Source organism: Bidens hawaiensis, unplaced genomic scaffold (assembly GCF_021521415.1).
Source record: "Bidens hawaiensis isolate Kalapana, Puna unplaced genomic scaffold, B.hawaiensis_p1.1 tig00008950_1, whole genome shotgun sequence".
Classification (NCBI taxonomy): domain Eukaryota; kingdom Viridiplantae; phylum Streptophyta; class Magnoliopsida; order Asterales; family Asteraceae; genus Bidens; species Bidens hawaiensis.
In genome coordinates this window covers 881,462-907,581 of record NW_027491652.1, presented here as the reverse complement: position 1 = coordinate 907,581, position 26,120 = coordinate 881,462, and the positions used below count along the sequence as shown (strand labels likewise).

The 26,120-nt window shown below is 33.9% G+C and overlaps 1 protein-coding gene, 1 long non-coding RNA gene and 2 pseudogenes across 3 annotated transcripts; 1 reads left to right on the top strand and 3 right to left on the bottom strand.

Annotated features, from left to right (window-relative positions):
• Positions 1 to 1,738: 1,738 nt before the first annotated feature.
• LOC143530559 (pollen receptor-like kinase 4 pseudogene) lies at positions 1,739 to 4,637 on the top strand (annotated as a pseudogene).
• Positions 4,638 to 6,891: 2,254 nt separating this feature from the next.
• On the bottom strand, positions 6,892 to 7,308 carry LOC143530566 (uncharacterized). The gene is made up of 3 exons (XR_013134889.1): positions 7,223 to 7,308; positions 7,077 to 7,125; positions 6,892 to 6,975 (listed from the first exon to the last, which is right to left on the bottom strand). It is a non-coding gene; the product is annotated as an uncharacterized LOC143530566 (long non-coding RNA).
• Positions 7,309 to 7,315: 7 nt separating this feature from the next.
• On the bottom strand, positions 7,316 to 9,263 carry LOC143530558 (tyrosine--tRNA ligase, chloroplastic/mitochondrial pseudogene; annotated as a pseudogene). The gene is made up of 4 exons (XR_013134873.1): positions 9,255 to 9,263; positions 9,182 to 9,187; positions 7,819 to 9,024; positions 7,316 to 7,738 (listed from the first exon to the last, which is right to left on the bottom strand). The product of XR_013134873.1 is annotated as a tyrosine--tRNA ligase, chloroplastic/mitochondrial pseudogene (transcript).
• A 2,125-nt stretch (positions 9,264 to 11,388) lies between these two features.
• On the bottom strand, positions 11,389 to 12,946 carry LOC143530565 (large ribosomal subunit protein eL13z). The gene is made up of 4 exons (XM_077026060.1): positions 12,835 to 12,946; positions 12,605 to 12,735; positions 11,880 to 12,038; positions 11,389 to 11,788 (listed from the first exon to the last, which is right to left on the bottom strand). The coding sequence occupies exons 1-4, from the start codon at positions 12,941 to 12,943 to the stop codon at positions 11,567 to 11,569; spliced, it is 621 nt and encodes a 206-aa protein (XP_076882175.1). The 5' UTR covers positions 12,944 to 12,946; the 3' UTR covers positions 11,389 to 11,566.
• Positions 12,947 to 26,120: the final 13,174 nt, after the last annotated feature.

Below are 26,120 nucleotides of genomic sequence, written 5' to 3'. Positions count from 1 at the left end.
CTGGTGAACGAAACAAAACAAAAGCCATTTAACAGAAAAAAAAAAAAAAAAAAAGATTTACCTGAATCTGGAACGATGGGTCCAATCTAGAAACTTTGCTTGCATTAAATACCGGGATCATCTTCCTCTATCCGCTTCAAATCAATATTGCTAGTGTTACTAAACACCAATTGTAACCGATGTCACGGTCCAGAGGATGTCGTACGTTGTCCTTATGCCTCTATGGATGATTGTAATGGTCCCACAGCTTGCTCCTGAGATTTATGGTACTTCATTTTTGGATTCATAAATTACCGACTGTCCTTTGGCGATCGAGTACTCTTGAATACGACTGAGTCCATAAACAAACGAAAATTCAGAAAATTGAATTTAAATAATACAAACTAACATATTGGTCGATAATAATTCTTAATTACACTTTGACCAAATATTCCGACATTTACTTTTCTTGTCGGAGTTTACATTTGATGTATACTCGATTTTGCTAGTACATTTCTTCAATTTACATATGATTTATTGGAAACATGTGTAGTACACTGGTCTCTGTCTGGTGTGTGTGTATTGTGTTTTAGAGCTATGTAATTATATTTTTTTTATTTACATATAAATATTGTTATAACTATATAGAGTTATGCTCGTTTAGACTTGCAAATTCAATAAAAATAGAAGTATGAACCTCAACTCAACGTTGCACATAAAATGGTATAGATAGGTTTGGTCTCGATTTAAGATCGCTTAAGCTCAAATTGCTTCAAGCTTTAACATATCGATCTCAATAGCTTACGTGATTCAACTCATTTGTACGTAATCGGTACATCCCACTGGAAAGATCTTATAAAACCATCTCATCACACCATGGAAAAGTCTATTCGCACACCCCCCCCCCCACCCCCGTTTTTTTCTCATTTGTGTAAATTTATTTGTTTTCTTCCCAAAAAAATTATGCGTATTGAGTTCACCCCTCCCCGCTGAAACAGGTATCATGCCATTGTAGAAACAAAGTAATATTCCCATGAGCATGAGAATATATCTATCCAGATCATTTTGTTTGGTTTTCCCTTCTCTTTCAACCTTAAATAACCGAACAACAACCCCTTGAAACTTGAAGTTCAAATACAAACCGGCAAAAATAACATATATATATATATATATATATATATGTATATATACATATATATATATATATATATGTTATTTAAGGTTGCACTAATTTTGACATTATTTTACCAATCTCGTGAAAATAACGTTAAAGGTGGCGGAAGGTTAATCAGGCATCATGTGGTGGCGTTGATAGCCGAAAGACAAGGGCACATGCACCAATCAGCCGGTGTCCCTGATGATTGAGTGCTATGTGCCTTATGTCCAAGGCTTGATGCAAAACTACTATCGAGCCGGGGGTCTCACCGGAAGCAGCCTCTCTATCAATATGGGATAGAGGTAAGGTTGTCTCCATCTTACCCTCCTCAGACCTTACCATAGCATTGCTATTGGTGGGATATACTGAGTACGATGATGATGATGATGATATATATATGTATATATCTTCTAATTAAGCCAGCCATTTTCAACAGCTAATCATCCAAAAGTCTTTGTCAATCTTTTTATTTTTATTTTTTTTTATATAAATAATTTCACCATCTCAAATCTCTTGATATGTATATCCATGATCTCCCTCAACAATATTAATTCCTCCCTTAACTTTCCTCATCTCTCCTCCATTCTCCAACCCGCCAATATTATGGGCCTGAAAATCCTAATCATCTTCCACACGTTACAAGCATTCGCAATATTATCGAACGCCAGAGACACCACCAAGCTCATTACATTCAAGTCCTCCTTAAAGAACACCCAAGCACTGGTTAACTGGAACCCGAACATCGCACCATGCAGCATGGACAAAGAGAACTGGGTTGGGATCATATGTGGAAAAGATGGGAGTGTGTTCGGGTTACGCCTCGAGAACATGGGCCTAACCGGGACCATTGACATGGACGCCTTGTCTCACTTGCCAGCCCTTCGAACTTTAAGTCTCGCAAACAACAGTTTTGCGGGGCCCATGCCTGATGTGAGTAAGATCAGGCGGCTGCGTGGCGTTTACTTGTCGAATAATGGCTTTTCGGGGGCGATCAGGGACGACATGTTTGCGGGTATGGATTCAGTAAGGAGAGTAGAGGTCCAGAATAATAAGTTTTCGGGTCGGATACCCGGATCGCTCACCGGGTTGGGCATTCTTGTTGATTTGAAAATGCAAGATAATGAGTTTGAGGGGGAGATACCGGATTTTGAGTAGAATGGTTTGAAAGTGAATTTTGCGAATAATAGACTTTCGGGTCGGGTTCCTCCCGGGCTTAGGAACCAGGATCCGACTTCATTTGCAGGTATGAAATCTCCAACGTTGCTTGTTAATAATTCTCTTTTTTTTTATTATTATTTTTCCAAAGAATTCGATTACAATGGAGACACAAATGAGGGGATAACAAGTTTGTTAATTAATGAGTCGATTTGGGTGATATGTTAAATTCGGGTCAAATAGATGACGTGCAAACATAAATACATACTTGTAACTTTAGAAAAAAGTATTTGATACAAAAGTATGAAGTTACTACAAAAGTATGTTGTTGTAAAGTTCTTACACTTTTTCAATAAAACTTTTCAATAAAACTTGGTTTACTTATAAATTTGATTTTTTTTACTAATTTGCTACAATTCTAAAAAAAAGTATAATACTATAGATAAAACAAATAATTATATTTATTATGTTTTCCATGTATCTTTGTTACAATTTTGTTGGGGGAGTTAGAAACAATTTTCCTTACATGCTATAGGAATTTTGTAGGAAAATTAGTTGTTTTCTGATAGTGAAATTTGGTTAAAAAAAAATATCCCAATGGATGTCTATTATTTGAAACCCACGAACTTAAAAAATATTTCATATACTCAACAAATATTTAATAATTCTATAATTTTAATAAATTCAAATTTCCAACAACTTCAACATACACAATGTTTATTTTGTTTCTCAAATTCCTTTAATATTCATATATTGTATTTTGATTCTTGTAAACGATCGACTTAATTCTTATTCGAGTAATCTTAAAAACTACGTACCCTGCCCAACCCCTTAAAAACCAATTTCGTGCTTGGGGTTATATTGAATAATTGAAATATCCGTCTCTTGATAAGGAAATATTTTTTTATTTTATAATATATTACACTTGATTTACAAGAAAGACGAGAAGATTTTGATTTCAGATTTTGCGGAAAATGGGAGTTTGGCTAGTCACCTTCATGGTATGTTGTGTTTGGTTAAAACCTAGTCAGAAAATAATTCGGTTAACGGGTAACAAAACATAATAATTTTTGGTATTGGCCAGTTAAGGGGTTAAAATGAATATTCTTTAGGGATTGGGTGGGTTTACAGGTTAGCAGACAGACGGGTGAGTTAGCCCTAAGTTTTTTTTTTCTTTTCTTTTTTTCATAATTTGGTGTAAGGGTTGTGTTAGACATTTTAAAAAAATATTAAATAATTGTTAAGCGACATTCATTCCATAGACGATTGATATTACGTCTTTGCAAACCGATGGATTAGAGATGTAATTATAGAAACTTAGGGAGCAAAACCGCAATATGAGTCACAATTTTTACTATCTTTAGCATAAGCCAATCTTAATAAATCATTTTCACTCATGTGTTTTAAGGCTTAGACATAAATTTGAGTCTTTATCTTAAGTTTTAACAAGAGTACTACTATAATTAATGGTCTAGGGGCAAAGACAAAAACTTTTAATTATATATATTATGCCCTTTATATTCTTTTGTCACTCTAAGCCCAAACCATAAAACTAACACTGTTTGGTTTTAACTTTTAAAAGTTTGGTCTTGTCTGATTTGCGTCACAGTTTGACCTAAAAACGGCATAACTTTTCTTATTTTGGTAACTTAATTTCAGTTAAACGAAAGGCAAACGAGCCCGGGCTAGACTTGCCGACACGACTCAAAATCATAAAAGGCGTAACGCAAGGTCTCGCCTATCTCCACAAGGAACTCCCTCACTTATCATTACCACACGGTCACCTAAAATCATCAAACGTGCTTTTGGACAACTCCTTCAACCCTCTACTAGCCGATTACGCGCTAGGTCCCGTAGTCACCAAACACCATGCACAAGAGAACATGGTTGCCTGCAAGTCACCCGAGTCCACGTACCACAACCGGACCACAACCAAGACCGACGTGTGGTGCCTCGGCATCCTCATTCTGGAGCTTCTGACTGGCAGGTTTCCAGCTAACTACTTGAAGCAAGGGAAGGGTGGTAGTTCGGATTTGGAGACGTGGATTAGCTCGGTGGTTCTGGAAGAATGGACGGGTGAAGTGTTTGATAAGGATATGAAGGTGGTAAAGAGTAATAGTGAAGGGGAGATGATGTTGAAGCTTTTGAAGATTGGAATGTGTTGCTGTGAGTGGGATGTGGATAGGCGGTGGCTGCGGCGAGGATCGGGGAATTGTCCGTGGCGGATAAGGGTGGTGAGGACGAGTATTCGAGTGATGGAGATCATGTGTATTCTTCTTCTAAAGGCGTGACTGGTGATGATGAATTTTCGTTTTCTAAGTCTGCCATGGACTCTAAACTGTCCTAGTCAATTATATATATATATATATATATATATTGGTTTTATGTGATTTCTTGTAATTTATTATTATTATTATTATTATTATTATTATTATTATATAAATTTGTTTGTTAATTCGTGAATGTGCTCAATGAGGCGTATTGCTAGATGTAACAATGAATCATGAATGACTAGATTTTAGCTAGCTAGATGTAACAATGAATCATGAATGACTAGATTTTAGCTAGCTAGATGTAACAATGAATCATAGAGTACCAACCAATTTCACTTCCAAAACACCTCTCTCAAATCTATCATACGAATCCGTACCAGTTCACTTCCAATTAAGTCACCTGTCTTAAATTTATTAACACTACAATCTATTGAATCTTAAGTTTATACAAACTTGTTAGCTAGGTCTAGTCCTGAAGAAAAGAAAATGTTGTACCGGTTGAATGTTGCCACCGAACAGCTATACACATAATATCACTAATATAATATTGTTAAGTATAAGTAACAATTAACGATGCTGATTTGTACGTGGTTTCTTAAACAACTAACTTCAAAAATAAATAGTAAAGTTTATTTTAATGTGACTTTAAGGTTTGAACTCTGAATCTGTGTCTAAGATAGATATGAGCAACCACTCCTACACATAATATATATATATATAAAGATTAAAGAAAAAAAATGCGAGGTTCATTTGATCCCGCATCCATTAAACCAGTTCCTCTCATAAGAAACTAGACACGTTAAAAGAACCCATTAGGGGTGTTAAACGAATCTAATTTTGAATATTCGAATTTTTTCGAATCGAATTATTCGAATTTTCAAATTTTGAAGTTGGATTCGAATTCGATTCAAATTCGAAATAGATTCGACGAATTCAATTCGATTCGAATTCAGAATAGTTAATTTGAAATTCGATTCGATTCGAAAATGAAGTGCGAATCGAATTCGAATCGATTCGAATTCAGTTAAAAAAGTATATTTTAATTTCAAAACCACTATAAATTTGAGTTTTTTAACAACAAAAAGTACATGTCTATAAAATAAATAAATCATTTAAAGTTATCATATCCTAAATATTCAAAATAATAATGTCCAATTACATTAATTATTAACCAAAATTATGAACTTTCTATTATTAATCTCTATAACTCAAAAGATTTATTTAGTTTATCTTTTCATAAGTATGTATATATATATATATAATAAAAATAAAATGTATAATTTGAATTCGAATTTCGAATCGAATACGAATTTATAATCATAAATTCGTATTCGATTCGAAATTCGATTACTAAAATCGAATTCGAACCGAATCGAATTCGAATGACTGAAAATCAAATTCGAACAGTCAAATTCGAATGCGAGTCGAATCGAATTTCGAGTTATTCGAGTCAAATTCGAATACTGAACACCCCTAGAACCCATACCGTAGATTGCCTAAAACCAACTGGTCCTAGAGCAGCAGTGGGTTTAAAGCATCCATCTCCGGACCCAAAAGATAATAATGCTGAGCTAACCAGTAACCACTTCTTCACAATCCTGAAAAGGATTGCTGGACCCAAGCATTTAACATATTTTTAAAACCCAAAAACATGTGTCATGACACAAGTGATCGGAGGCATGCAGCGAATTACATACGGACGATATACATGCATATAAATATAAAGCTATACACGATTGAAGACTAACAAGTAACAATATATATATATATATATATATATATATATATATTGCTGTCTATGGGCATTCTGTGAGACATTGCTTCCATAAACTTTTTCTGAGCCTCGGTTTTACTATCAGAACCTTCTGGAGCCGTTCGGTACTGTCACAAAATTTGAGATTAATGAAGTGAATGATGAATAAAGAAGAGGAAAGAACAAAGTTCGGGTTAACAAACCTGATGCCAGAAATGTAAAAGATCAGCATCACGTTGGTTAACAGCTTTTGGTGACCGAAATATGGTGTTCTCTTCAATAAAAGTGAAATTTTCATTTGCAGGGTTTGTACCCATATACATGTAAAGATTATCTGATACGAACCCTATGAAGCTGGATAGAGGGAAACAAGATGGAGGGAACATTTGAAAGTTTAGGAAGTGGTGATAACTGTCCCACTAACATTTAGTTATAAGTACTTGTTTCTGCATTTTGTTTTAGGCGTTCATGTTTTATTTATAAATTAGGGTTTTAACCTTTGTAATTTGGAGACATAATCCTTCTCGAATTGGATTACAATCTTTCAATCCCATCTGTTATTTTCTGGTTCTATCATTATCTATGCTAAGTGGCAAGTCCCCATATTGCATCACATGTGATCCATAACAAGAGTTATCACTTGAGGTCCTTTTCTTAACCTGCAAAAATTAATAAACCAATGACACTAAATGAGTAAAACTATTATTCATTAGAAATACCCTGCGTTTGTCATTTTAAGAAACCAAGCTCATGTTCTTACCAGTTTATACTGCTGCCTGATCGTTTCTGTTTGCAGGTTATGTACATCACTGAAAGCAATAACAGAATCAATTAATAAACAAGAGGGATATGACAAACGAGTACCCTTGCTAAACTAGTAAAAGGGTATTATGGTAATTTGCATACCAATCTTCCATCCAGGCGACACTATACAAGTCACCCAAACATGTGTTATATTCGCTGGGTGGGCTAGGATAATCCCCGGGGCAATAAGGGCCAGAGGCGGTGGTTGCATAAATATTTAAACCTTGAGGAAGAAGACCCTCAATTATACTTCCAGAGTCGCAGGCTTCAAGGTAAAATACCAAGCTTTTGTATATCCCAGAAGCATGTTTTTGTTTCAACACATCATTAAGATCATTTGCATACAAGTAAGGATTTGTTGGCATCCCTGATAACAGTTACAAAATTTTACCACAAAATATCAATAAACTGAACTACTGATAAAGTTATTACAGTTTAATAATAATAATAAAAAAAAAAAAAAAATCTGTCACTGACCAAGCACGCCGTGTAGTAAATGAAGAACCGGTCATTTGGACCGCTATCCACAACCTTTCCACTTCCACCTTTAACTTTAGTTTTATCTCCAAGCAAAACAGCAAAAAAGTTGTCAACAGTCACATCATCCCCGGTGTAATCCTGGTTCACGCAATTGGGGCACATTAGAAACAAAATTATTAAATTTTGGTAGTTGTAAATGTTTAAGATGACACACAAACCTTTGGTACTCCATGGTACACATCATCTCCATATGGGCTGTTAATGATGACTCCTTGTCTGGGATTATTTGGATTGCAAGCGATGTCGTCGTACATGAATACAACAATGTTTTCGTCCTTGAGGCCACCGGATTTCAGGATTTGATATGCATAGCATACGATTCTCCCTTTTTCAGTCATTTTGTTTCTCTGCTCAAGAGGCTACAATTATAATAAAAAAATTCCAACACATGCAAAATGATAAATATCCGCTTTCAGTTATAAATCAGTTCGAATTCCTCTAAGTTCGTAGCATAACAACAAAATATTAGAATGAATAAAATGTCCCGGAAATGTATATAAAAAAACATATGAAACAACATACATAAATCAAGCTATTCTCACAACCATCTTATTCTTCTTCCCAGCAGACAACAACAAGACCTTCCCATCAACAATATCATCAGCCTCAATCTTCTTCCCTTCATTATCCACCCTCCCGTTATTCAAATACAACCCCCCTTGCTTCAACAACCGCCTGGCCGCCGACTTACTCTCTATCAACCCCGTCTCAACGGACAAGTCCACCACACTAACATCAAGAACCCGATCATAAACCAAGCTACACGACGGCACGTCCTCCGCAATCCCCTCAATCGTTTCCCAATCCAACTTCGTCTCAGACCCCGGCCTCAACGCCTCAGTCGCCTTCACCGCCTCCTCCAACCCACCCGTCCCGTGAACAAAACGGGTCACCTCCTCCGCCAACCGCCTTTGAGCCGAATTAGGCACATACCCTTTACTCTTCATCCCCGACTCAATCTTCTCAATCTCATCCAAACTCAAAAAAGTCAAAATCTTTAAGAACCTAATCACATCCTCATCCGGGACCGAAAAAAAATACTGGTAAAACTTATAAGGCGACAACAACGCCGGCGAGAGCCAAATCGCACCCTCTTCCGACTTCCCAAACTTGGTCCCGTCGGATTTCAACAGCAACGGGAACGTCAGCCCGTATGCCGCATCCGACTGATGCAGCTTCCGAATCAACTCCGTACCCGCCGTTATGTTCCCCCACTGATCCGACCCGCCTATCTGAACCGTCACATTATGCGATTTAAACAGATGCACAAAATCATAGCCTTTATCATTGGGTTTGGATGACGTTGTTGCAGAATTGGCGGTGAATGAGAATGAAACAGGGTGTTGGTACCAAGAGGAAGGAGGCTGATCTTAGGATAATATATATTTATCATCCAGATGGATGGATGCTCCATTTATTAAATAGATTGCTTAGTGTTTGCCGTGCTGCCGGAATACTAAAAAGAATGAACCAAATCATTTCTCGTTTTTCATACACATTAACATGATGCGAGAATAGTACCATGATCTGAAATATCAAAAAATGTATACGGGTATAAGATATGATAATACTTTATATATAAATAGTTGTTTACCGGAACCATACTTGCAAATCATTTGATAACAGGAACAACTTAACTTATAGACTTGATACTTGACAGGTAATTATCGATGGATACAAATAAATAAAGGAGTGATTAATCCAAACAACAGTGAGAGAAGCCCTATCCAATTCTAGGAAGCGAAGGTCTACGGTGTTGGAAATACGTAATACACTATTACCGATTTACCATCACATATACTTAAGAGTTCATCTATATGATATATTAGAGTTGCCATATATTATAAAGTTACTATATTAGAGTTTAATTATTAAAAAATAACTATATTACTATTTATCGTATTAAGATGTTATTTCGTTCTTGTTCTATGAACACCTGTTGGTTATGAGTTTGTTAGTATTTATCTTTTTGTATTATCTTTACTACATAAAGAAATATCTACTTAAATATAATGAACACAAATACTTTCGACGACAATATCATATATTATGTTTTATTTCATTTTTTTATTGCCTTAATTATCATAAAGCCTGTGTTAGACGTCAAAAACAAGTTTAGACCACGAAAACTCATCTAAACATACATGTATATGTAATGAGACCTACATCAAAGATACCATTGGACACTGCTTCAATCACAACTACGACACAGACACAATCATACAAATTATAAGAGACTAAGCATGTTCTGGGAGTTACACTTACACCTACGGCTCAGGAAGTGAGCAATGCACTACCCCGGGATGACTTTTGCCCATACTTGTGTTCAACAAGATTTTCACTGGTATTGGCGCGAGCTCAATCAATATTGGGGGAATATATTAAAGTCTTAAGTTTCCTTTGGATGAGCTTCAGATCAAAAAACTTGGGAGTTAATTAGTTTAGATGGTGTATATAATCTGTGAAGAAATGGTATATGTTTGATATAAATCGGTGAGTCACACAGTATACATGTTTGTTTTTGGTTACTAGCAATTGTTTGTCCCCTGTTTTTAAATTTTAATACAACACCGCCTTTCGAAAGAACATCTATAAGAATAATACAATGTGGCATAGACATCTTCTTTTAGGTGAGATATTTAACTCATATCTTACCTCTCATTTCATGGTATTTTAACCAGATTTCTCTCATATCTAGCTTATACCTTGGCCTCAATGTATTTCTCTCATTTCATGATTTATATGCATGCATTAAAAACTAGCTTGCATAACGAATAAAAACAACTTGACTGTAGTCATATTTAGAGGTGCACAAATCGGGTTTTTTAAATACCCGGGTTCGGGTATAGAACCGGGTTCGGGTATGACCGGGTATTGGTAGTAATCGGGTCGGGTTCGGGTAGGGTATTGTCTCTAAAAACCATACCCTATGCATTGGGTTCGGGTCGGGTATAGAACCGGGTATTCTAAAACCGGGTATTTGAATACCCTATTATCGGGTATTGAAAAAACCCTATTTACGGGTTTTTTTCCGGTATTTTTTTGGTATAGATTGGATTTTTTAAAAGTTTACACTTTTTAGGGCTATTATTCGGGTATTTTTAAAACCATACCCTATGCATTGGGTTCGGGTCGGGTATAGAACCGGGTATTCTAAAACCGGGCATTTGAATACCCTATTATCGGGTATTGAAAAAAACCCTATTTACGGGTTTTTTCCGGTATTTTTTTGGTATAGATTGGATTTTTTAAAAGTTTACACTTTTTAGGGCTATTATTCGGGTATTTTTAAGGTATTTTTCGGGTATACATCGGTATTTGAAATACCCGGTTTCGGGTATTGAAAAACCTCGGTTTCGGGTTCGGGTATTACCGAGTACAAATCGGGTTTTCAGGTATTACCGGGTTCGGTTCGGGTTCGGGTTTTAGTGCCAAAATGCATACCCTATCTGTACCCTATGGATAGGGTCGGGTATTAAAAACCCGAGTATTAGAAAAACCGGTTCCGGGTTTTTTGTGCAGACTCATATTTACCTACATTTGTTTTGTTAATTACAACCAAATGTACACATTCACATTAACATTATTATCTGATGTAGTATGTGCATATATACTTAATGGTTACAATAATATTATCAGACGTACAAATACTTGCATTTATTGTGGTGCAAAAAACAAATTTGTTGGAATGTATCGAGTGAAATCTGGTTAAAAAAACCAACATGACGTGAGATAAAATACCATGCAGAAGTAAAATCCAAAACAAAATTCAAAATTATGTGACAAGTAGTTCAAATCATAACCAAACATATCATAATCCAAGCTACCAAAGCTAAAAAAACATAACGAATCCAACCACATCACCAAAACAAAGCAACAACCAAAAGCAGATAGATAATTAACCTCTTACTTCTTCTCTTCCTTCTCGGCCTCAGCTGCCCTCTTGAGCCTTGCACCCAAATGCCTCTCATTTGTTCTCTCGAGGCGCAACTTAGAGTAGGCGTTAAACGCCTTCATCTCCTCTGTCACCTTCACCAACTCAGCCGCTGGCTTCTCCCTAACAATCGGCAGCACTGATCCTTGAACCTGAGTGGCGTTTGCAAGCTCTTCGGGTGTTGAGTCACCAGCCTGTATCAAAATAAATTGTAGGTCCAAAATGTTCAGCTTGCAATCTCAGAAACTTTCAAAAAATTATGAAATTTTAAAAATGTTGGCTCACCTTAGTTTTCCTAGCTCTTCTTGGGAAAACAAGCAATTTGGCCTTGTATGTTTTCAACCTCTGGACATTAGCTTGAAGACCCTCCAATGAGCGGTTCCTGCGACGGTGGTCAACAGCAATGCCAATGGTAGGAGCAAGTTTCTTTGGGATACCTGCAGCCTATTTAACAAAACACAAGTTTAAAGCACGCTTGACCAATGAAGTTTAAACAATTAGGGATAGGCAAAGAATCAAAAAGACCAAACCAATTAGCAACTAACAGTTCAATTTTCGTTATAAGTTTTGTGAAAAGGATAAAAAACAATTTGTTAATTTACCTTTTCATTGAATACTTAAGTTTTAAAACCTTGGATATTATTTAACGTTAAGCGGTTAATGTTTTGTTGAAGTACTTTTCATTGAATCCTTTTAAGGTTTATAAACTAGTTGAATCATAATTATCTAGGCCAAAATGTAAAATATTTTATTAAATAATTCATCTTTTTAAATAAACAACAAAACCAATATAACAAACATATCATAGCTCAAATTTCATTGGCACGACAATTACTAGTCCGTTTAGCAAAACCAAAAAACAAATCCAAAACCAAACTGAATCTGAAAACCCAAAAAAACTAAAACTTAGGTTTTCAGTTCAGTTTTAGCCCAAAACCATACCGAACCGCACCGAGCACAACTCTAGCAATAATCACGCTATTTTTAATAAAAAGAAAACAATAGTTAACCTTCAATTCCTCGAGAGAGAATCCACGGCCCTCACGAAGCTTCATGTTGTATTTCAAAGTTTGACCATGAACCTGAGGACGGAGCTTTCCAGCAGGCCTTGGGAAAACCTTAACAGCCTTTGCTTGTCTGGCTGTAATTTACATATTACATCAAGTGTGAAGCAAAAACATTTAGGATAATAATAATAATAATACAAGAAACGAATAATGAAAGTTGAATTGCTGCTAACCGTTTCTTCTCCTAGTTTTGCGAGCAGGCTGGTTAAACCATGTTTTGACATAGTTTTGCCAGTGCTTTTTGAAGTGTCCGTTGGGGATAACGTTGTTGTGCTTAACCATACTTACTCACTCTGCAAAATACAAGTCATAATTTATTTCGCAAACCAGCCGTTTAAAATTTACAATATAACCCTAGTTCAAATTTTAATACAAATGAGCTCAAAAACAAAAGTTCTAAATCGTCAACAATAGCTACAACATGTAAGAAGAAAATCAACAATCACCAGAAGAAAACAGCTTTCACCGATCAATTAACGGTTATAAGTAAACAATTTCACAAAGAACAAACAATGTTTCTAAATTTCATATCATTTAGGCACCTCCAAAATGAATCTAAGCATAGTACACCAAGATTCAGAACAACAAACATAAACATAATTCGACAACAAATTATAAAAAGATAAGTTATACATTCAGGCAATCTATACAAAAATATATATAAGTTATCAGCCATTATATTTATAGATATAATAATAAACATAAAGACTAATAAGACAATATTAAGCTCAACAATTCTAAAAATGGGATTAAACCTCCAAAGTTAACGATATTCAGAACAGACTAAGATATATTCAGTCTTTGAATAACTGAATGCAAAAGCTAGAGTCAGAGTTGACAGATAATGATCAACGGAAGACAACGCATTCAGTTAAATTGGTATAATATTAAGCATCGGCTACCTGACGGACGGCTGGCAAATGCGGCGACGTTGTTATTGTTAAAAGAAGATCATGTATTAGTATTAAAATTAGGGTGGGAGGAAAACCTAGATAGATAGATCAACGGTTTCTTTATTGGGCTTTTTATTACTCACCAACCCCAGGCCTAACATGTATAAACAACGTCCTTTTCAGGCCCAATAGATTAGATAAAAAATATTATAGCTTATCGAGTTTGAGATGAAGCAATCATACATTTGTCACATCCATCATGTTTCGTAACAGTCTTCACCCGACACGCGCTAGTCAATATATAGTATCTCGGAGTAACTATGATCGTTGATCATAAACTACCCCATCTGAACTTACTCAATTTGTATATGTGGACTTGAAACATTGTGTTAGTTAGCAACTATGGACAATATTATTGTTAGGGGTGTGCATTAGTATTTTAGGGTTTTTTAAGACAGTTTGTTTTTCGATTCAATCTCCTGTTTTTAAAATGGGTGCTATTGGGTATCATTTTTCTAGTTTTGTTGTTTAGGTTTAAACAATTTTAGGCCGGAATTTTTTTGACCAAAGAGTCACCATAGCTATCTATCGTTGTATACATAAACTTCTTTGCCAAAAAAGTCACCATGAAGATGAAGCCACAAGAACTGCATTTCTATTTTTGTAGGAGCTCAATTTGTACCCTTTTCAACTCGTGTCTCTTTTGGTGATTCCATTTCTAATGACTTAAGTTTATTGGTCAGATCCGCCAATGTCATTAGAAAAAAAATGAGGCTAAGCTTATATCATAATATATAGTCGACTCCATTCTTGTGGCAAAGAATCTAGTAGCTTCTTTACTTGAGTTGTGTTGCTTAAGATCACCCGATATGTCTCAGCTTGCTTGATACACTCATGAACCCTGTAATGTGATTCATCCAGCTTTCACCATTAACAGTGCAGAACATGTCATTTAAGACGTATTAGGGTTACAACACGTGTAATTTGCTTTTCTCCTAAATGATCCACATTGATGTCAAGGATTAACCTTAAGATACCTATATTGGATTATGTATAGTTTTTGCAGCAGGGTTCCATGGTTTGAAAATTCTAACTTAGTGTTTTTGCTTTTATCTCTAATTATAGCTGCATCACCATGCCCTGCAACACGCTTATATAAAAACTCATTATTTTTTATTAGATTACATGTAAAAACAAAATATCTTTTAACAATATTTTATGGAAGGAGATATCAATCATAAAATTCTAGCAGAGGGCTACTGGAAAAAAAAAAGGAAAGTGATTTAGAGGTAAGTGAAGATCGAACATGGGAGGAAAGGCTAGGGGGATAACGTTTACCACCAAACCATTTACCCTTAATGATTTAAATTTCATTTGTATATATATATAATATATATATAAACGAAAACATAAAAATCCTATGTGTCGCGGTGTGGTCGCTCTCCCTTTTTTTGGAGTCACCAGATTTGCTTGATTTCTAAATGGAGGCTTCTCATGCATTTGACCCGAATTCATGGGTATGAGTCTTACCAAACCCAGATATTCCTTAAACGGGTTATAACATCTCCATAAATAAAAAAATTTTCTCACCAAATTATTGATGTAAAATTCCTATAAAATAGGATATACTAAAAATAAATATCTTATTTATTTTAAAAAAGATATATATTATTTAAATTAAAAAACCAATTTAATAGTAAAACAAATAAACGGGTCTTGGGTCTCATAAAACCATAAATATATTATTAACTTTCATAAATATTATTTATAATTAAAAAACCAATTTTATAGTAAAAGAAATAAACGGGTCTTTAGTCTCATCAAAACCATATAGTTTTTAAACTGAGTTATAACATCTCATTTATTTGTCAAACAATTTATCATCAAACCATAAGTATATTAATAACTTTCATACAATTAAAAAATATAAATACAAAAAATAAATAAATATTAGAACAAATAATATAAAACAACCCCGTAATACGGGGGATAAAAACTAGTATATATATATATATATATTAGGATGAGTATCCTAAGAGAACTTTTTGAAATTGATAACTTTGAGAATTATTTTGAGACACAAAAAAACCTTTTAAAAAGATTTAAAAAGAAATTAAAAATGAAAAGAAACCAAAAATTTTAAAAAGTAAAAAACCAATTTTTTTTATTTTTCATCCGGTTTCATAAAAAAACCCACCTAATTATACACATATGTATATTTGTTTTAATCTCGATTTACATAATGTACATATATATACATTATTTATATCTATATCTACATATAAAACATTTTAGACGAATAAAATGGTAATTTGTTAAAACATTATTTATATTCATCGGTAACCTGCCTCGCCCTAACGAAACCAGTTCTTATTGCTTAGGTTCAATAAAATTGTGTCAAGCGGAGGTGAAAATGAGAGCGATGACAAAGACACCGTTGATTGAATCGGAGGTGAAGGTAGGCTCGAGATCAGGTAATCGTTTTTGATCTAATTGTAAGATTTATGTTCGATTCTATTATTGTAATACTTTTTGTGGTGTTAAACGATTGACTCAATTGTTTTTAACCTAATCTCTCTAGCTGTAACTTGTTTGTTCTTCATTCTTTCAATTTTGCAGGGTTACTGAGTCGTTGAATTGAAGTTTTTGGTATGTAATTGCTTCAACTAAATGTCATCCCGGTGCCCCCCAACTCAATGCCAAGGTATCGGATTTCATAGGGCTTCCAGTAATGCTTTCTTACACATCAGATTTGAATATATATTTATAATGTTAATTTATTTATTCATGTTACGTATGTTCAAGAACACGCCGATTTTGCTATTGGAGAACTTAAAGACGAACTTCTCTGGACCAAACATGCATTGATTTGGATGGAGTTTGTTCCACCTTACACAGATCTTTTTGCTTAATCTCATGATTAAGTTTGTATATTTAATCGGCTATTGACTCAAGTTCGGTTAACTAAACTTGAATTTAACTAAACTTGGTGTTTCCGTTTAATTTATGTTTGTTAGTAGGCATTACAATATGTACAAGAGATCCCCGATGAGGTATGCCCAGCTGGATGGAAACATGTGGAAAGTTCCATGAAGCTCACCTGAACCCCGAAGGGCAGCAAAGAATACTTTGCAGTCATATAGTTAGATATCGGTTCTTACTTTGTTTTCAAGAATTAGTATCTTATTAAAAATCTAATATTTTCTCAACAAAACTCCAATATTTTTTCGATACACTTGTCAAATTGGGTATATTTGAATGTCTAAAATATTCTTTCGGGAATGACAAGTAAGATGACCTTGTGTCAGATTCCAGATAAAAAAACATCAATGTGAGCACGTACGGATTCACGAGAAACGGCATACCAATGTAGAAGAAAATGTGACAAGGATCGATGTTGTGGAGACCTTTCTTTACAAAAAGTGAGTGCTAACCAAATCTACTTCGGGTAAAAGATTTCTTTTAATTGTGGTAAAAAACAATTATTTGAAGAAATTATTGAAAAGTTTGATGAATTTAAATATTTAATATTTGAAAGGCAATTGCAAACATTGATGTAAAACTTGATGTTGTTCCCCCAGCAATTATTATCTTTGTTTCCAGGCAGGCAGCTGACTACGAGCTTTATAGAAACATGGACATCTTAGTTACCTCAAAACAGAAGGCATGCACACAAATCATGCATTTGACATATTTTGGTAAATGTGTTATTTTCAAGCTAAAGATATGTACTTCAGAGCCTTTTTGTTATATTTCCTAATCGAATGAATTATATACAAATAAGAACATGTATTGGTTTTGTATTAGAAAAATCGGGTTTGACATACAATGTCAAAATACAATCTCCAAGAAAAATATAAATTTTGGTATAGTAAATGTTGGTATAGTAAATGTTGGTATAATAACGAACTAAACCGTTGCCAACCAAAATTTCCTTCAAATCCACCTAAAGATGCAAACAGTTCGTTTGGTGATTGATCAACATTATATAGCACACATATACTTGAGATCGTTATATTTTGTTCTATATTTGACTAATCTTTTTCTTTATTTACTTTGTTAGTTTTTCTGATGAAACAGCAACTATTATCTCTATTGTTCAGTATTTTTGTGATAGATACAACATTAATCTTCGTTATGCTTTCTGCAATTCAAGCAAGCACATATGCAAATCCAACATATTTGGTTAAGGTAACTTGACCTAAGTAGTTGACTGAGGTACAAGTCAACAACTTTGGAGTTCCAATTAGTCAAATGTGGGAACTCATGTGCAACTTTGGAGTTCCAATTAGTCAAATGTGGGAAACTCATGTGGTGTAATCTTATTCTTATTATAAGTTGTCGTGTGAATCTGTATTACATATTCAATTGTAATGCTTATTCTCATTGTTAGAACATCATATTAAGTTACAATCAACAGAATATGTTGACATGTGAATCTCATTTGAAGCATCCAAACCGAAACCAAAGCTGAATAAATCGAAACTGAACTAAAACGAAACAAAAAAAACTAACCAAAACTGTGAACAACGGAAAAAAAAACTGAAATAAAAACAAGATTGAACCGATATGAAACCAAAAAAAGAAAGAAATAAAAACCGAAAATATTTAAACCAAAACGAAACCAACAACTGGAAAAACTAAACCCAAACGAAACCGAACAAAAACCAAAAACTGAACAAAACCAAAACGAAACCAAACGTACGGTTTTTTTAAAGTCAAATAGATATTTTGATTATTATTTCAGTTTCAGCTCGAACTTCGCCAAACCAGATTGTTATGTAACTAATATTATGCTGATATTATAGTTGACTTTAGAAAGTCAAATCTGATTGTTATGGGCATTTGGTACTAAATTATTATGACGAGCATGTTTCATCTCTTCGTCTATACGAACTGAACTGAAACTAGAAACAACAAAACAAAAAAGTTGAAATGAAATAAAAAACTGAATCCAAATCAAAACCAAAAACTGGAAAAACTAAAACCAACCCGTAACCAAAAACTGGAAAAGTGAAACTAAACCAAACCAAATATGACATTCGTCACATTCGGGTCTCGATTGTAATTGTTTTTGTATTTGTTTAACGTGCAAACCGACCCGTTTTGTAAACCGAAACTTATGATATAATCAAAATGATGGTTTTTATGTTACAGTATTGTTTTACACTTGTTGGGTCTTGAAAACATCCTTTTCGGGCTTTAAAACACGTAAAAATCACCTAAAACGAACTTCGGAGGCCAAAAATGTCATTTTGAAAGTTTTAAAAAATGTTTAAGCTCTACCCTGCTGCGCTGCGCGAAGGGGGAGCCCCTCGCGACCACCTGCAGACAGAAATGTTTCTTGTGTTCCCTTGGCTGTTTTATTGACCACTAAATCTGATTTTTAACCATTAAACCTCTTGATTAACCCATTTAAGCTTATCCTATAAATACCAACCCTTTCCAACATAAATCCATGTTCATAAACTCTTTCCTCACTCAAATTCAAGAATCATTCAAGGTTATTTTCAAGTTTATGTCAAGTTTGACTTCCAAAGTCAAACTATGCTAGTTCTTCATTTTTATTTGTTTATCTTAATCTAAATTAATACTTGAAGCATATGGCACAACATATATATATAATAGACACCCCTTGTTACCTTTGGTAGTTACTTATCCGGCCCCGATTGGTTAAGTTTCAGGTCTCGTAAGACAAGGCTTCATGGAGAACTTCGTGTTCTTGATATATATATATATATATATATATATATATATATATATATATATATATATATATATATCTTATATAACTTGTTTATACATACTAACCATGTCTAACTTCTACTCAATTTGGTTTGTTTGTCATATTTACAAGTTCCATGGTTAAGGGTTCTAAGAGTCTAGCCTCGGTTTAACCGTAAATAGCTCTAGACTGTAAACCGAACTTTGTTTACTAGTTTTTGTTAAATAATTGTTTAAACATGCTTTATGTTAGATTTAAGTTTCCAAAATCATTTATAAGTTATTATACAAGTTCTTTGATATTTAGGCATGTGGAAATCATCTATGAACTTATTGTGAGATGGAACCGAACCAAACCGAACTAAACCGATTTTTACTCGCTTAAGACACACACGTGTGTTTTTAGCTATCAAGACTTGTATATTTATTTAAAAATACTCTACAAACTGATTTTAAATATTTTATTAAAGTACTTGTAATGTTAAATCCAACTTGATCTTATAACAAAGTTTGGACCGACAAAACCGAACACTCGCTGAATGTGCGTTGTTAGTTCTAAAACAATATGACTACATACTTGGTTAAGTGTTAATATATTTTTATGAGTTATCTCATAACATTTAATATTTTGGAAAGTTGACTTTGGGTTTGACCAATTATCAAGACCCGAACCAACAACCCGAACACTCGTTAAAGACCCGTTTTAGTATCTTTATTCCAATGGGACTTGCATTCTTGCATTTTACCCATCTTATTACTTAACATAGGTTGAGTAAATACTAAGGTTAGATACTTTAACCGAACCAAACCGAACTAAACCGACTGTAAACCGAACTTTGTTTACTAGTTTTTGTTAAATAATTGTTTAAACATGCTTTATGTTAGATTTAAGTTTCCAAAATCATTTATAAGTTATTATACAAGTTCTTTGATATTTAGGCATGTGGAAATCATCTATGAACTTATTGTGAGATGGAACCGAACCAAACCGAACTAAACCGATTTTTACTCGCTTAAGACACACAAGTGTGTTTTTAGCTATCAAGACTTGTATATTTATTTAAAAATACTCTACAAACTGATTTTAAATATTTTATTAAAGTACTTGTAATGTTAAATCCAACTTGATCTTATAACAAAGTTTGGACCGACAAAACCGAACACTCGCTGAATGTGCGTTGTTAGTTCTAAAACAATAGGACTACATACTTGGTTAAGTGTTAATATATTTTTATGAGTTATCTCATAACATTTAATATTTTGGAAAGTTGACTTTGGGTTTGACCAATTATCAAGACCCGAACCAACAACCCGAACACTCGTTAAAGACCCGTTTTAGTATCTTTATTCCAATGGGACTTGCATTCTTGCATTTTACCCATCTTATTACTTAACATAGGTTGAGTAAATATTAAAGTTTGGACCGACAAAACCGAACACTCGCTGAATGTGCGTTGTTAGTTCTAAAACAATAGGACTACATACTTGGTTAAGTGTTAATATATTTTTATGAGTTATCTCATAACATTTAATATTTTGGAAAGTTGACTTTGGGTTTGACCAATTATCAAGACCCGAACCAACAACCCGAACACTCGTTAAAGACCCGTTTTAGTATCTTTATTCCAATGGGACTTGCATTCTTGCATTTTACCCATCTTATTACTTAACATAGGTTGAGTAAATATTAAGGTTAGATACTTTAACCCGGTTTCGAGCAAACTTACATTTTTAAAGGGTTATTATTATAGTTTCTAAATAGTTATATTTTAAACCTTGAACTTTAATTATTTACATTCCTCAAACATTTAATTTATTAAAATACTTTCAAGACAACCTTTCTGATTCAAGGCTTTTATTTTTATTTAAGCTTTGCTCGTTAGACTCGTTCTTCCGATTACCCGACTTTTTTCCTAACCAAGTTTCTTACTTAAAAAGTGAGTACTTTCATACCCCGTTTTCCATCTTTCGTTTTGCGGTGACATTTCATACCTATTCAACTAAATGCTTTATACTTGAATCTTAATCCGCAAACGTTATTGTATACTTTACTTAAAATAATTGCTCGATTTGGTGTTCTATGCTTACTCGACTATATGCCTATGTGTTTATCGCTTTTGGTTGGTGGAACTTTAAATCCTAGACTATTTGGCAACCCCTTATAGAAAGGTGTCATTAACGTAATGCTATTAACGATAACTATAAAATCTTATACTATTTGGCATCCCCTTATAGCTATGTGTCGCTAATGTGTTTAGCGATATCTATTTATCCAAGTTATTGCTATTATTTATTGTTTCGTATACGAGATTTGTGGCTTTTCTTATTATAAACTTATATGTTCAAACTTATGAATTTCTCACCAACCTTTGTGTCGATAAACTTTATTTTATGAAATGTTATAGGTTTGCATTTAGGTTGACTCGAGCTTGTGGAGAAAACGATGTCAAGATCTTTAGGATATTAGCAAAACGAACAATATTTAATTTGCTATATTTTGTTATGTTTATGAACAAGTATGTTTTTGTGACATTTGATGTTGTGAAATGAAATGAGTTCATTAAATATTGTGGCTTTAAATAGTGTCATGCGCTATGGGCAATCGTTACACCTCGGCATGTTCCGCCTTTGGTCGGGGTGTGATACCAAAAAAATGAAACCGAACCAAAAACTGAACAAAACGAAACCAAACTGGCCCGGTTTATAAAACTTATATTTTGCTTATTATTTTAGGTTGAGCCCAAACTTAGCCAAACGAACATGTTATCTCGGTTTTAGCCCAAACTTCGCTTATTATTTCAGTTTGATTTTAACTCTGCTAGTGAGGCTTGTACTATACAAAATATAATTTAGTCGTTTTATAAAAAGGTTGCGGGAAGCTTGTTGGTTTATAAGTTCAAAACTTCAAATATTGGTATTCAAGAGTCAACATGTATATCTTAATAATAAAAATTGAATACTTTTAAAAGTGATGTATATTTTTGTGTTGTTTTTGGTTCACATTATTCACATGGTTTCGTGCAGCTTCACCCCGAATGTGCACCACGGTCAATCATGTACATTCTTGAATTGTTAACCATGCGTCATTGCGCGGGTTGCAAGCTTTATCGCACCAAAGGCCACAATCAATCTTGAGATTCACAAGGAAACCACTCAAAATCCGTAAAACTTCTTAACTATCTTCCACAATTGCATATTACTTATACATGTTTGATCAAAAAAGTCAACACATTTGGTTGTTTCGTTTTCTTTTGCAGGCTTTATTTGGACTTTCATTTGCATTGATTCAAGCAACACTTGAACCTGAATGAGTTGCATATAAAAAGATACCAACCGAAGAATGTCCAGTTATCCAACATGGCTCGGTTGCATGGATCGATTCGGGCCCGAGATCAGTTTAGTGAATCATGAAGAGTGGAAAAACATGTGCATTGTGTTTGGATATGTTCTTCCCGAAGACATGGAAGTTTCCGAGAAAATTGTTGCACTTCCCACGATCCAATATGTTTGGAACTACATTAATGTGTCGGTTTAAAAACCGGTGTCGTTTTCATTTAGTAGAATTGGCAATGTTGCAAAGTGGAGACTTTTATCATTTTGACATTGATCTTGTATCCTTGTGTTTTCATTGCTAGAGGCTTGGTTAACAGAGAATAATTATACACCATTTTGATGGATAGGAAGGTGCCACTTAAAACTTGGTTGATTTTATAACAATTATGTTGATTTATGCTACATATAATTTTGTATTGCATTAGATTAAAGAAATTATACTGACAAAGTTTTTGTCAAAATATAAATAAAAATTAACAAGTTGTTTTCAAATATTATGTAAAACGTTATATATTAAAGCAAATTGAATTATAATAATCTAAACTATGACTTGTTTCTATACTGACAATGTGATCAGTAACACTTATATTTCATTTTCGTTTCCATTGACAACCTAACTCTAGCAGGGAAGTAACTTGTGTGACTCTAACTTTCATTTGTCATTTTAAAACAAGGTAGAAGATTTCGATTGAATTCTAATTCAATCAATGAACCACAAATTTTTAATTATGTTAACGAAAGAGAAAACTCTAAGTAGTATTGAACATATTGTATAAATTATTATCAACCAAAAGATAATAGTATATATATAAAGAAATCCAATTCATCTACATTAAAAGATTTAATAGAAAAATCAAAACTATATATCTTAAATAAAAAAACGATACTAAAAGAGCCATATGAGTTAAAAAAAACAACACTTTGTACAATAATAATAATAATAATAATAATAATAATAATAAAAGCCACATGGTTAAAAGTCACATAGTTACGCGTTGAGATTACTATATTGGTTCAGTATGCCGGCACTCTACCCGACCACAATACCGGTTTATGTACAAGGGAATTTATGGTGATGAGCTCAACATATTCGAAGGCCTAAAACTAACTGAAATGTGGAAGTCTTTTTTATGAGTATAGCTATAGAGGGTAACCCATAATTATAGACTATGGATGATATGTAGTGATAATTGATATTATGTATTCCTTCTTAGCTTGTGGTTTATCACTAAGTTACTAATTCGGCATGTGTGGCTATAAGTGATAAATGGTCACACTTAAAAATTTTTAAGTGTGTCCAAATGTAATTAATGGCCACTTATACGAGGTTGTGTGACCAAAGAGTATCTTAGTTTTAGTTTTTCTAAGTTTTTTATTGTCACAGATACACTTATTATGTGTGGCTATATGTGATAAATGGTCACAATAAAATATTTTTAAGTGTGTCCAAACGTAATTAACGGCCACACGTTGATTGACGAGTGGCTAACGTCATCATTGTCTTTCCTGTTTCTTGTGCCGCCAATTTCAAATTGTCAGGGAGATGTACCGCCGGGGTCAGATGGTGTTTAAATACCAGTCATAATCCACAATCACAATCACAATCACAATCACATTCCATCAAATCACAATCACAATCCACAATCACCTTCTTCCGATTAATTTTCGATAAATAGCTTCAACATGGATCGTACGTGAACCGGGTACTCATGCCCCCATCTACTACGACCCCAGCTTCTTCACCTTTGTTTTTCACTTTTCTTCCAGCGTCGTCCGGAAGAATCAAAGGGTGAGGTTTGTGGACTATGTCCACCCTCAAACAGTCACGTACCAACAACTTAACCGAATGGTTAGGTTTCTTGGGTACACGACTGCTGATTATTTCAGCTTTGTGATGGAAGTCCCGGGAATCGAGGTGGCGCGCATTGATTTGAACTCCGTGGAGGACTTCAAGGTTGTGTCCCTTTATGGGACATTCCATACTCAGGGGAACCTTCGCCTCCAAAGGCTTAAGGACTCCACCTACACCTCGGACGACATGTGGGAGAGGATCATGCCCTCTTGGACTCCAGAAGCTGAGAATTCGATGGATGTAGATTCATATATGGAATCTGATGCTAGGATTTAGTTTTTTGTAATTAGTTTTTCTATATTAATGTAATGTAATTATTATATTTTGGTAATAACTGGAAATGTTATTATTATATTTTGGTTTAAGTGTATGTAAAGCGTATTGGATGTAGGTTGTTTTAATTAACTTTAAAATAGATGTTAGTGTGAGTGAATAACAAAATAGACCTAAAATTTAAATTTTGGTAGTTGAGACAGTAATTTATTGTAGTTCAGTTGATTTGTAGTCTATCTAGTAAGATATACTAGTTTTTTTATTTTAATTAACTTGAATGTAGGCTATCATTACAGAAATATATTTCCAAGATTTTTGACAGGTATTTAAAGCGTACTACAAGTGTGAGATATACTATTTTTTTATTTTAATTAAATTGAATGTAGGCTATCATTACATAAATATATTTCCAAGATTTTTGACAGGTAGTAGGTATAAATGTAATTAATTTTCAAAATTAATTAGCTTGTGAGCGTTTCCAAAGCGTGTGGAAACCATTTTGACAGGTAGTATGCAGTTATACACTCAACAACCAACTATAAAACAACTGAGACTTTAATGACTGCAATAAAACTGGTGACTGAAATTTATTATGCTTTTATATATGTTATGTGAATTCCAAATTTGGCCAAACAGAAAAAATTTAAGGTTTCCACAGATCTTAAACTTCCCAAAGATCTTAGATTTTGATAAAATCCCTCCAAAACTTAATGCCATCACCAAATATTAAATTAGGTTACTGGTGATGGCATTGAGTTTGGAAGGGGTTTTTCAAAACTGAATTTTATTTGTTCAAAGGCTTCTTCAAAGTCTGGACGGTACAATTTTGGTATGCGGGTTAGTGAAAAGTAGGGCATAATGATCTTTTTTTTTATAAAATGAGTTGATAATGTTTTGCAGGAAACCAGTTGTTGAAAAGTATGTTGAAACATAACCAAATAGAGGTTGTGCAAGAAACAAAACCATCAGACGAGAAATGATGACTGTCACCGATGGCCGGTTTGGGCGGTTCGCGGTTTCCAACCGAACCATGAACACCCTAGACAACATGATGCATTTTTGGGCTTTCTTTGTATTAATGTAACTTTGATATAGCACGAGTCAGTTATGAGTGTAATGACTCTATTGATCTTACTATGATACACTACAAGTCAATTGTGACTTTTATCGATGTAACATGATGTATGTTTGAACTTTGAACTTGACACCAATTGACCAAAATAGCAAGAAGATGAAATGAATTCAACAAACCGGCCTGTATAAGTAGTAATGGTATTAAAAACAACCAATATTTCTTTAGTTTGAATTAATAAGTACAAAGTAAAGAATGGTGATATCATGTATCACAACCAAATTTAAACATTATTTACATCTAACTAGCCGA